This window comes from Pistacia vera, unplaced genomic scaffold (assembly GCF_008641045.1).
Source record: "Pistacia vera cultivar Batoury unplaced genomic scaffold, PisVer_v2 Contig866, whole genome shotgun sequence".
NCBI lineage: Eukaryota > Viridiplantae > Streptophyta > Magnoliopsida > Sapindales > Anacardiaceae > Pistacia > Pistacia vera.
Window position 1 is genome coordinate 442,783 of NW_022196741.1, and position 13,566 is coordinate 456,348.

Here is a 13,566-nt window from a genome sequence, read left to right on the forward strand (position 1 = left end):
TGAGGTGGTCCCCTGTAAAACCATATAAGGGGATCGAGGCGGGCTTCAGGTCGGCCTCGTCCAAGTTCATTCTTTCGAAAGCCATCTAGAACAGGATGTTCACAGCACTTTCGTTATCCACCAATATTCTGTAGACATTATCGCACCCTGTTAAAGGCTTGATCACAAGAGCGTCATCGTGGGGATGATGCAATCGAACTGCATCCTTTTCGGAGAAGGTAATTTCCTCTTCCCTGCGAACCTTTTGTGGTCATCGCATCATGCTCATCACACTGATAGGGTCGTGATGGGCTGCTTGAACATACCTTTCCTGGGCACCTCGCAAGTTCCCCGCGAGGTGCGGCCCTCCAAAGATCAAATTGATGCTGCATATACCTTTGCGATCATGTCGCTTCTTTCTTGGTTCCCCTTGAATTTTCTCTTATGCAGGAGTGGAATCATCAATATATTCCTTGAAATACCCCTACTTGATGAGGTCTTCGATTGCCTGTTTGAGAGCTCGGCATTCATCGGTGTGATGCCCATTATCCCAATGAAAGCGACAGTATTCCTTACTACTTCTGGCTAATCAGGGATTTACCGAACGAGCACAAGAACCCTAGAAACGCTACTATCTGACCCTTCGGCCCTTTACACCAACGGTCAATCATCCAGGAAGAAAGACCGAGCACGCTTCGATCGCTACCTACTCTCTGACTTAAGAAACTCTTAACTTAGAGAGTGGGGGACAAACTGTTAGGGCCAAAAATCGTCCTTGGCCCAAATAGGAAAATAGGACCATCAGTGAGGAAAAGACCAGGCCCAATCCCAAAGAGGCCCAAGCCAAATTAATCCTATTTGATACAAGATACGACCTGCCCAAACCATCTGGGCACGGGCCTCCCAGTTCCAGTTCACTTCTTAGGCCTATAGACGAGTTCAGAACCCATGGTCCCCACTGATCACTTTCTTGTTCATGATCAATCTCCTATTCGAAGATATCTTCCTGTTCAGATCACTTTCCTACTCGAAGTTACTATCCTGATCGGGATCACCTTCCTATTCGAACACTAGTAAGACAGCTCACCACCACCCTAATTCCTCTAGGGTTTGTATCAGAGTCACACTAGGACTCCTACTCCTACCAGGACTGGGAGACCAGACAGTCACTATATAAGCAGAGGCCAGCCCACTCACAAAGGAGACACTACATTACACCTTCACATCTGAGGCTCCTACTTGAGAGTTTTACATCACTGCCGTAGTCACAGTCTCCGACTAGACTTCTGGTAACCTCTCTACTCCCTAGCCCTCACTATACTATCCTCTTTCAGCCTTGCTGACTTGAGCGTCGAAGTGTCTACGGCAAACACCACCCCGGTGTTTCTCGTTCCCTTCACGCGTTTGTTTCTCTACGTGTGCAGGTGCAGCGGATCACTAGTGGCCTCAACCTCACGGGATCAGACCCCCCTTCCGTACAGGTAGATTTTTATGTCCACAGTAATTAAACTAGATTTTACGATTTCATTAAGCTAAAAGTATATATTAGCTCTTCAGCTCTTTTATTCATTTAATTTGAACACTCAGCTCTTGGAAGTCAGTGTAGAATAGGCAGGTCATTAATTTTAATCAAATTATTGATTTGAATTCCATTGAATTCTCTTTTGTGAAATCTCATGGAGGGCGGGTGGTGGATTACGTAGGTCAGTACAATAACTTGAGGTTGGTGCTTGGAAATTCTCTAAACCAAACACTATGAAGTGAAAAAAAAAAAAAAAAAAAAAAAAAAAAAAGACAATGAACAAGCGGACAAAGATTTTAGATGTGTATACATTTAACTTGGAGTTGAATTATTGAAATGGTGGAGCCTAACTTGAGGTTGATGTTTGGAAATTCTCCAAACCAAACACACTTTGGACCACTATGAAGGGAAAAAAAACTGAACAAGCGGACAAAGATTTTAGGTGTGTATACATTTAACTTGGAGTTGAATTATTGAAACGGTGGAGCCAACAGCAAAGGCTTTTAATTTCTTATCACAAATTCACCTAACTGTTAAGACAACTCAAACACCAATTTCCATCTCTTCTTTTCTTAACTCTCCTTTTTACTATTATCCATTCTTCCAAATTTTTTGAGGGTGTATACGGAGAATATTATGCACTTGTGTTTTTTGTCTTTAAATAGTGAATTATAATCATCGTTCATGGATATAAGCATACTGGCATGAATCACTTAACTCTAATATATACTTCTAAGTTCTGATTTCACCAGATTTCATTTTATTTTGAAGGAAATGGTGAACATGTATATGGAAAGATGGACAAAAAATACATACGTACATATATGTATTACTTTTTCAGTTTTTAACATTTTGAACACTTGACTCTTGGAAGTCAGTGTAGAATAATATTTATAAGTTGATCAATCTGTTCTTTACTTACCCTTTTATCTCTTCAGTTTTGTTAAACTAATTAGTCAAGCCATTAATTTTAATCAAATTATTGATTGGATTATCATTCAATTTTCTTTTGTAAAATTTCATGGAGGGTGCCCGGCTGATTATATGGGCTGAGTAATGCTACACTTACATCATTTTTTTATACCATTTTGTAAACATCATGATGTGACATATGTTACAATCACATAAATTCTATTATAATATTAAAAATTAAAAATAATTAAAAATTTGTATGATTATGACATATGTCATATCATGATGTAATAAAAGTTGTGTAAAAGAATGATGTAAGTGTAGTATTACTCATATGGGCTAGTAGAAGTCAAATGACTTGGGCTGATTCTTGGAAATTTACTAAAACAAACACCCTATGGACCGCTAGAAAGAAAAAAGCAACCAAAATTTCTAGCTCTTTTCATTTGATTTGAAGTTGAATTATAGCAATAGTGGAGCCAAGACTTTAAAAACAAATTTGCAGACAGTTACTTGGACTCTTTGTCTTATGAGTAAGCTGTCCATTTTCCATTTTACTCTTTCTTTATCTTTCATAAAGAACGCTTGACTCTTGGATGTCCATTTTCCATTTTAATTTTTCATAGTGAACTGTTGAGAGAAAAGGAAAATCTCTCAAACTGTTAAGACAACTCAAACACCAATTTCCATCTCTTCACCTTGCAGACAGTGCTTGCTTGCGGAATTGACTGTTAAGAAATCCAGAAGAGCGTCATATCACAAATTTCAGGTGAGGAAATTTAACACACCAATATTATTATTTATAATTTTAAAGTAGCTTCAGAATTAATTATCGTGTTTACGAACACTTAATTCATCATCATGCTTAAAGTGTTATAGTTTATTGCAACTGAGTTTGTAATAGTTCAATAATTAATCCATAGCGGAAAACCAGTTTCTCTTACTTTCACTCTCCCTGTTCTTAATAATTATGAATGGAACTTACTCTTGTATTTTTATGTATTATTCAAATTTTTTTTTTTTAATTAACGCATGCCTAAAGAAAATTACTGTTTATTGATGGCATAGATATGCAGTTTTGAGACTGTTCAACCATATCCATTGAACAAAACTAGTTTCTCTTGCTTTTGCTCTCATTGTTCCCTTTGTTGGATAGATAATCCTTTTCATTTAATTCCTTTTGTTCGAACAGACCAAACGAATCACCATGCCTGTGGCAGAGCTTTTTCTCTCTGCTTTCCTTCAAGTTCTATTCGACAGATTGGCGTCCAAAGAGTTGCTGAATTTTGTGCGTAGGGAGGGGGTAGATTCAAAGCTAACTGAGTGAAAAAAACTTTGAAAATGATTCAGACCGTGCTCAGAGATGCAGAGGAGAAACAACTGACTGACGGTGCAGTGAAAATGTGGCTGGATGATCTCCAAGATTTGGCTTATGATGCAGAGGACATTTTGGATGAGTTTGCGACGGAAGCTATAGAGCATGAGGTGAAGGCAGAGGATCGTGCTAGCACTAGCAAGGTACGGAGCTTTATCCCTGCTTGTTGCAATGCTTTGACTCCAAGTACTGTGAAGTTCAATGTCAACATGAAGAACAAGATAGATGGTATTACTAGCCGATTGGAAAATCTCTGCAAACAAAGAACTGGGCTTGGATTAGAAAGAAAGGCTGGAGCGACATCAAATGCTGCAAGGAAAAGACTGGACAGCACATCTGTGCCAATCGAACCTGATGTTTTTGGGAGGGAGGAAGACAAAGCCAAGATACTTCAAATGGTGTTAAGTGATGAGGGATCAAGTGAAGCCAACTTTTGTGTTATACCCATTGTTGGTATGGGAGGAATCGGTAAAACAACACTTGCTCGAGAGGTCTACAATGATGACAAGGTTGTGGAAGTTTTTGATACAAGAGCATGGACTTGTGTTTCTGATGATTTCGATGTTCTGCGAATCACCAAGGAAATTCTTGTGTCAATCAGTCCATTGTCCCGCGCGCTAACAACCTTAAATGAAGTGCAGGTTGAACTGAAAAATAAGATGGCAGGGAAAAAATTCTTGTTAGTCTTGGACGATGTTTGGAGTAGGGATTATGACTTGTGGGAAGCCCTAAAGTCTCCATTCTTGGCTGGAGCACCAGGAAGTAAAATAATTGTAACTACACACGACAAAGATGTTGCATTGACAATGGAACTGGAACTGGAAGTATGTTATAACTTGGAGCTTTTGCAAGAAGGTGCCATCTGGGCCATATTTGAGAAGCATGTATCTAGGAGTAGAGTTATTACTGCAGGAAAGAATATGGAATTAATTCGGGAGAAAGTTGTTAAAAATGTAAAGGCGTGCCATTGGCAGCAAGAACGCTAGCTGGCCTTTTACGTTCTAAGCAAAAATATGATGAATGGGTGGATATATTAGACAGCGAAATTTGGGATTTGCCGGAGGAAAGTAACATTCTCCCTGTGTTAAAATTAAGTTATTATCATCTTCCATCACATCTTAAGAGATGTTTTGCTTATTGTGCAATTTTTCCTAAGGATTATGAATTCAAGAAGGAAGAACTTGTACTTTTGTGGATGGCGGAAGGACTTATTCAACAATCAGACCATAAGAAGCAACTAGAAGACCTAGGCGACAAGTATTTTTGTGAGTTATTGTCAAGGTCAATTTTTCAACAATTGAGTAATGATAGTTTGAAATTTGTGATGCACAACCTTGTCCATGATTTGGCCCGGTGGATTTCTCAAGATACAAGTATTAGATTTGAGGATGAATCGAGTGTCATGCAAATAGAAAGACGTGAAAAGATTCGACACTCTTCATACAAATTTAGAGAGTATGAAGTTGAAAAGAATTTTGAAGTCTTTCGTGGAGTTGAGCAGCTAAGGACGTTCCTGAGAATAATTTGGCCACCAATGTCAGAAGATGATTTGAGTTACGTAAGTCAATCAGTCTTTCCCAATTTATTGCCAAAGCTCAAAAAATTGAGATCACTATCTTTAGTAAATTATCGTGTGATTAAACTACCCGACTCAATTGGAGATTTGAAACTTTTAAGGTATCTCAATGTTTCTCAAACTCAAATCACAAGTCTACCTGAGTCAACAAGTTTACTATTCAATTTACAAAGTTTGTTATTAAGAAATTGTTATGGTCTCAAAAAGTTGCCTCTACAAATGGGAAATTTGATCAGTCTACGCCATCTTGATATTAAAGGTGCAACACTTATAAGAGAAATGCCTTTGGGAGTGAAAAAACTAAAATGTATTCTAACCTTGTCTAATTTTGTTGTGGGTAAAGGTGTTGGATCTAGTTTGAAAGATTTGAAAGAATTAAAGTTTATTCGTGGAGAACTTTATATTTCAAGGTTAGAGAATACAACTGATTGTCATGAAACAAAAGATTCTATATTGTGTGATAAGGAAGACTTGAAGTGTTAGGGCTAGAATGGAGTTCTTCTAATGCCTCACGGGACGAAGAAGTAGAGAAAATTGTTCTTGACATTTTACAACCCCATACAAATCTTAAAGGGCTCACAATCAATAATTTTTGTGGCAAAAAATTTTCATCTTGGATAGGAGATCCATCATTCTGTAATATGGTTTCTTTGAAATTGGATGGATGTGAAAGTTGCAAGACCTTGCCTTCGATTGGGCTACTAGGCTCACTAAAAAACCTCACCATCAAAGGGATGAAAATGCTTGAAAAAATAGGCTGTGAGGTGTATGGGGAGAGTTGCTCAGAATCTTTTCAATTATTAGAGACTCTTTGTTTTGAGAATCTGCCAGAATGGAAGCATTGGGATCCTTTTGAAGAAAACGAGCATGTTGAAAGGTTCTCTTGTCTCAAAGAGCTTTCCATATCACAATGTCCTAAACTCTCTGGAAGCTTACCTAACCGTCTTCCTTCATTAGAGAAACTTGTGATTAGTGATTGTGAGCAATTGGTGGTTTCGCTCACAAGCCTTCCAATGCTATGCTCTTTACAAATATTTAGATGCAAAGGGATCATTTGCAGTAGCCAAACTGACTCCCAAATACCGAAGCCTCTTCCTTTATTGGAGACTGTTGTGATTAATAAATGTGAGGAATTAGGAATTTCTCTCTCAAGCCTTCCAGTGCTCCGCTCGTTGGAAATAAGTAGATGCAGCAAAGCCATGGTTTGCAGTAGCTCAAGTGAGTCCTTAATTAGTGAAGAATCAAATATTCCAGTGTTTAGAAGTTGGACCAAGGAGGGATTTCAGAAATTAGAAACTCTAGCAATTGTTGGTTGGGAAGAGCTCACGCATTTGTGGGGAAATGAGATTTTTCTTGAGAAGCCACTAAAAGGTTCCCAGAGCTTCAACTCTCTTAAAGAGCTATACATGGCAGCGCTTCCGAATCTTGTTTTGTTTCCAGATGGTTTTCTTTCCATTCCAACAAAAGTTGAAATTAGGGGATGTAATGCTATCACATCATTACAAGGGGGGTTAAAGCACAACAATGCACGTGTCAAGCACTTGAAAGTCGCTGGTTGTAATTCTCTATCATTCATTGTCAGAGGCCAACTACCTTCGTCTCTGAAAACGCTTTTGATAAACAAATGTGAAAAACTGGTGTGCATTTGGGAGGATACTGGTACTTCTTCTCCATCTTCTTCTTATGCATTGATGCACAAGGAAGATGTGGAATACACCACCACATCTATTTTCTGCAAATTGGAAATATGTCAGTGCCCTTCTCTTACGCACTTATCATCGATATACCAGCTACCTCCAACACTCACAGATCTTAGAATTTGGGGTTGTCCAAATCTGAGGGCGTTGCTATCTGGAGGACAGTCACCTAAGGCAGAGTCAATAGTGGAGAGTTTTGACAATTACAAGTCTCTTAGATCAGCTCTGGAGGGCCAATACACTCTTCGCAATCTTAACAATATTGAAATTTGGAACTGCTTCAGTCTTGTTTCATGCCGGGAAATTGTGCTTTCTAACAATAATTCAGAAGTTATTATCGGTGAATGTGAGAAGATACAAGCGCTACCAAGCCGCATGCACACCGTCAAATCTGTTAAACACTTGGCTATATGGGAATGTCCAAGCATGATATTGTCTCCAGAAGAAGATATTCCCACCAATATAACGTCACTTTACGTTAATGAACCCAAAATCTACAACTCACTGGCTGGGTGGGGCTTCCACAGATTCACCTCTCTTAGAAAACTCTTAATTACGAGATGCCCAAATGTAGTGTCTTTCCCCGAGGAGGAGATAGGAATGAAGTTGCCATCCTCTCTAACTGAAATGGCAATTACAAGATTCCCAAAATTAAAATACCTATCTCCCAAGGGTTTCCAAGATCTCAGCTCTCTTGAATGGTTGGGGATCGAGGATTGCCCAAATCTCACATTTTTGCTAGATTTTCCATCTTCACTTCTGCATCTAGAGATTGTTCGTTGCCTAAATTTAACATCCTTACCAGACCTTCCATCCTCGCTTCTGACACTAAGGGTTTCTGATTGTCCTTCGCTGAAACAACGTTGCAAAAGGGTTAAAGGACAAGAGTGGCCCAAGATAATCCACATCCCTTACGTTGAGATAGATGGGAACTTCATCCATGATCCAAAGGAAGAAGAATGAAGTCAATTTGCTTTCAAACTGAAAAAGGTTGAATCTGTCAGTTACCTCACTCCATTCCTATGGGCCATTCAGGTCCGTCAATTTCTAGAACCCCACAAAATTAGCTTCTATCAAAACAATTAGATTTTCATAAAATAGAGTGTTCATTAATAATTATGTTGTTCTTGCAGGAACAAACCAATCAATCTCAACTCTGGGATGCAGTATGACAAGAGTGGCAGTTACAGTACTGATTTATAAAACTTATATTAAGCAGTGTACAAAGTTTCGAAGTGAGGTAATTAGTAAAAGAACGATGAAGTATATTGCATTTTATTGTTATTTGACCATGCCTAAACTTGCAGTTTCATAGGGTTTACTATTTTTCAGCTCTGTGAAAACAGAGGCTAATAACAGAGCTCATCACATTGCACATAAAATGTTATTTAAAGCGCCATGAAGTAACCTTTCACTCTACTTGCAACTAACTCAGGCTGTAATGCTATTTTAATATTTTCCATATATTTTGTTTTTCAGTGGGAAGCAGATGATTGAAGTACATCCTTTTTTCAGAATCTGAGTCTTAAAAGCTTTTCATGTTATTAGTGAGTGATCTTAAAAGAAGCTGCGATGGCAAAGGTAAAACTTTTTTCTTATAGTCCTGTTCCTTTTGATGCCTTTCTTCGCACCTTTCTGCAAAGTTTCCTATATAATAGTAGCCGAAACTCTTTAGAGATTAAGCAACATTAAGGTTTTATTACAGAAATCCAGTTGATTTGTGCTCAGTTGACAGGTAGCCTTTCTAGTAATAATACGTGGAGCTCAATCTTTCATGAAATGGAATGTTAATTCACTTGTATCATTTTGAAATCAGTGTATTCATTTTGGAATCTTCAATCACTTTGAAGCAAGATTGGAATACAAGTTTCGGTCAAAAATTAAGACTTAATGCTTGCTGCATTCTGAGGAATTAAGCATAGATGTTGATGCAATTTTCATCTCTGTTGCTGAAGTCATTTGCTTCTTCACCTCATTGATTCTCTGAAATATTCAGGGTTAAAGGTAATAACAGAAATTTGAGGAATGAGTCAAATTCTGATATTTTCAATAGATTATAAATTTCGTTAATAGAAAAGTTTCTGATACTATGGTTGCAATATTTGGGTTTCCTTTCAGATTATCAGTTCATGCTCTTGATGAGTAGACCAAGAGTAAGCTTGATATCAATAGTCTAAAGTCTTTAGACTTGGAGCAGTTTATCAAGGTTTCATATTAACATCCAGTTGGTTTGTGTTTTGTGAATGAGTGGATCTTCTTCTAATGAAAATGGAGTTGATTCGGATGTGGACAACAACAATACACTCTTTTTGGTAGAGCTTCAGATTATATTTTCTTTTCTTTTTATTTTTTTATTTCTATATAATTGTATGCATTTGCATTTTCTTTATTTACATATGAATAAAGATAGATTAACAAACACTTCTCACAACTTTCTCTCATAAACGCTGCTGTGGCAACTACAATTGGTCAGTTTGCATTTGGTCAAGTTGGACCCATTGTTGGGCAAACGGGACCTCTTACGAGCTGACCAATTACAAGCTGACACATCGTGTTTATGAGAGAAAGTTAAAAAGAATGGTTTGTGAGTGTAGTATTACTGTTTACATATTGTATTATGATTTTTTAAGAAGGATAAGGTTCATTATGTCCCCCCTTATGTAGGTTTATCTTTTTTATTCAATTAATAAAATTTCCTCGTATTGTCAAGGTTCCTTAAAAAAGAAGATAAAAAATGATAAATAAATACTTCAAAAGTTATTTGTAATGAGACAAGGCAAATCGTTGTTTGTTTTGTTTTGTTGAAAGTTTCTATTATTGGCTTCATTAGCTGCTGCTTTCTGGAATTTGGTGTTGGCGTTCTAAACACTTTAATCCTGTTCAGCCTCGCAAAGATCAAGATTTGCAGTTCTTTCTAGATAATAAGCTACTGATGATATGTCTCCTTGTTAGAACTTAAGTTACCTCAGCGTTTTATGTTGTACATGACTTCTGAATCAAAATACATGAAGTCAAAGTTTAATTAGGCCAGTTTTTGGGTTGTACTGGTTCAAATGTCTGAATTTTTGTTGCTGAAGATTATCTTAAAACCTTTCCAAGGTTATGATTTGTTATGCCTATGGCCATGGTTTGTTGTCCGTTGCAGAAAATGAGGTGTTGATGTTTCTTCTTGTTATAAGATGGCGCAGCGAGTTAGCGTAATAAACAAGGCTAATACTCGACTATACCTTTAGAACTGATAACACAATTCTCAATCCAAAAGCTTAAACCTTAAAATCTGAAGTAAAATCTAAATAACTTATTGAATAACATCCAAAACAAAAAATAAGTTTATATAGGGTTACAACCAACCCTAATAAGACTCCTAATAACAAAAGGAAACAAAAATTAAATTGATTAAAACAAGAAAACCTGAAATAAAATAGGAAAAAACGCGTAAATAACTAAAACAGCATCGAAAAATGCCAAAATGGTGGATTTGGACCTTGGAAACGGTCTTTAACAGCTAAATCTGTTACCACATCGATGAGCTCGAAATAAGATTTCCAACGGTATCTTACAAGCCCCGTAACTCTTCCTGGATCAAAAGCTATGGCCATTTGAATGGGACATACTCATTTATGACCTTTGGGCTTTACGTATGGACTTCTAACGTTCAGCCCGCTCCATGAATTCATTTGTCAGATGTTCTACATCATAAGACTAAGGTACTTTGGTTCAAGATAGCACACATCTCTTGAGTTAATATAGGTCAGAAGTTCATCTATAATCCAGACGATAAAGAATGAAAGCATTTCACCTGGTCTCACAAACGAAAAAAGAGACTTGAATCCAATATTTTCTCAATTCACCTCTTTCTGCTATTTTCAGGTCTGTCAATTAATTTCAATCACCTCAACCGTATCGGTTCATGTTATGGATCAAAGAAGTTATTGTAAACCGTATCAGTTTATTTGTCGTCGTTGTTAACCGAAATTACAAAATCGTTAATATTAATCAACGCTCTCATGCCGTTATTCTTCTACCGTCACAGTTATTAAACGTTCTCCTCTTGATATTGTTAGTTAACATTCTACTGTTGTTACCGTTATATGTCGTTCTCCTGTCATTATTTTTATTTGACTTACTGTATATCACCGTTACACCTTTAACATTTATCACCGTTTCTAAACATCAGTCATTCATTCATTCCCGAAATCGCTTCTTGTTCTTCTCCTTTTCCGGTTGCTAATTCTTGAAAAAAAACCATGACAGTAATACACAAGTAACGAACAATCACTTCACCCTTGTCCTCCTTCACTTCCTCCACCACCAAAAGAATCTCTCAAATCCCCCACAAATTCCCCAAATTTAAAACCTTTTCTCACAACAGACCTCAAACCAAACCATCAAGCAATGGCCATCATCATGAGCTTAAAGCTTCTCAAATGGACAACAGAATCTATAACCTTCTCACCATAGACCGTTGGGAGTCTCTGAACCACATGGCCTACAAGTTAGCTTCACTCAGACCGATTCACAGAAGCTTGCTTTGATATTTCTCAACTGGGTCATGAAAAACCCTGGTTTGGAACTCACTCACTTGACTCACTCACTTTGTCTAACATCTCATGTTCTTTTTAAAGCTAGAATGTATGATGATGCCAACTATTTGCCATAAGTAAGCTGTGATTGCCGAGGTATAAAGTATTTCTTCAAAATTCGTGTTTCTTCTGATTCCTCTTTTATGCAACTATTTGCAAAAACATTCAAGCCCACTTATATATTTACTCCCAATTTATTTATGTTTCACAGAGTTTCATTTCAATGCCTAAATTTTTTAGACATTGAGCAATATCAAGGTTTTCTACTAATCCTATTGGTTTGTGTTTGGTGGATAGGTAGCTCTTCTTCTAATTAAACACAAGCGGGTGACTAATATGGAAGTACATTTCCTTGTAAAGATACATGGAAGTCAATGGTGAACTCTGCTAATTAAACTATTTTTTCTTTTTTCTTTTTCTTTTTTTTTTTTTTCTTTTTTTATTTTTTTGGTCATCGATGATATTTCTATTGTATTTACTTCAACTTTCAATTTTCTGAAAATGGGATAGCCAGCAAATTGGGTTTACAATTAGAACTCAATAGGATATTTAATTGTTATATTGATAGTTATTCAACCACTAATCCTTTTAACGTAGCGAGTTAGCATAATGAACAAGGATAGCACTCGACTATACCTTTAGGACAGATAAACAAATCTAAATCCAGAACTTAAGTTTTAAAGTCTGAGATAAAATTAAAATAATTAATTGAATAACATCCAAAACGAAAAATAAGTTTATATAGGGTGACAACCAACCCTAATAAGACTTCTAATAACAAAAGGAAACAAAATCTAAATTAATTAAAACAAGGAAACCCAAAATAAAATAGGAAAAAAGCGTAGAAAACTAAAACAACCCTGAAACATGCCAAAACGATGGATTTTGACCTCAAAAATGACCTCCAACTATCTAAAGCTATTGCCATGTTGTCGAGCTCGAAAAGAGCTTTCCGTCAATATCTTAACTACTCCTGGATCAAAAGTTATGGTTGTTTGAATTGGACATGCTCATTTAGGACCTTTGGGCTTTATGTATGGACTTTTGATGCTTAGCCCGCTCCATGAACTCATCCACTAGATGTTCTACGTTAGTCCCCTCCACTTGAGAAAAAATTGACCTCGAGTTAAGTTGGGCATCGGAATACAAGGGTTCGTTCGAATAGTGAAATGGCTAAATATCTGCCACATTAAACATCTTAGAAATTCCCATTGTGTCTGGCAAATTCACAACGTAGGCATTGTCATTGATCTTTTGCAAAATCTAGTAAGGCCCATACCTCTTAGGCTGCGGCTTATTATAAGTCCCTATTGGAAACCTTCCTTTAGCAAGAAACACCAACACCTAATCGCCAACTTCAAAAATTTGTTTTCTACGATGTTAGTCTGTAGCTTTCTTATACTTGGTATTAGCTTGCTTTAACTTCTACTTCACCTCTGCTTGAACATCTTGCCACTAAGTAGCCATATTTTCTACAATTGCACTAACACTAGGGACTTTTAGCAGCTTGATCAAGTCGAGAGCATGCTGCGAGGGCTTGGTGTACACAACAGAAAAATGAGACTTCCTTGTGGCGCTATGAGTAGCGTTGTTATAGGTAAATTCAGCTTGTGATACAGCTACATCCCACTATTTTGGTTTATTGCCATAAATACTTCGAATCAAATTGCCAAGAGTTCTGTTCACAACTTCAGTTTGACCGTCGGTTTGTGGATGAGCAGTACTATTGTAATTCAAAGAGGAATCGAACTTCTTCCACAATGTTCTCCAAAAATGGCCAAGGAATTTGCTGTCTCGATTGGAAGTAATGGATTTAGGCACCCCATTCAGACGGACAACCTCCTTGAAAAAAAATTTGGCTATTCCGTTTGCATCTGACATCTTCTTACAAGGAATAAAGTGTGCCATCTTAGAAAACCTGT

The 13,566-nt window shown here is 37.2% G+C and overlaps 1 protein-coding gene and 1 long non-coding RNA gene across 2 annotated transcripts; both read left to right on the forward strand.

Annotated features, from left to right (window-relative positions):
* Positions 1-6,005: 6,005 nt before the first annotated feature.
* Positions 6,006-8,024, forward strand: LOC116118929 (putative disease resistance protein At3g14460). The gene has a single exon (XM_031404879.1). The coding sequence runs from the start codon at positions 6,006-6,008 to the stop codon at positions 8,022-8,024; it is 2,019 nt and encodes a 672-aa protein (XP_031260739.1).
* A 204-nt stretch (positions 8,025-8,228) lies between these two features.
* Positions 8,229-9,277, forward strand: LOC116118934. Its single transcript, XR_004126247.1, has 3 exons — positions 8,229-8,301; positions 8,541-8,642; positions 9,180-9,277. It is a non-coding gene; the product is annotated as an uncharacterized LOC116118934 (long non-coding RNA).
* Positions 9,278-13,566: the final 4,289 nt, after the last annotated feature.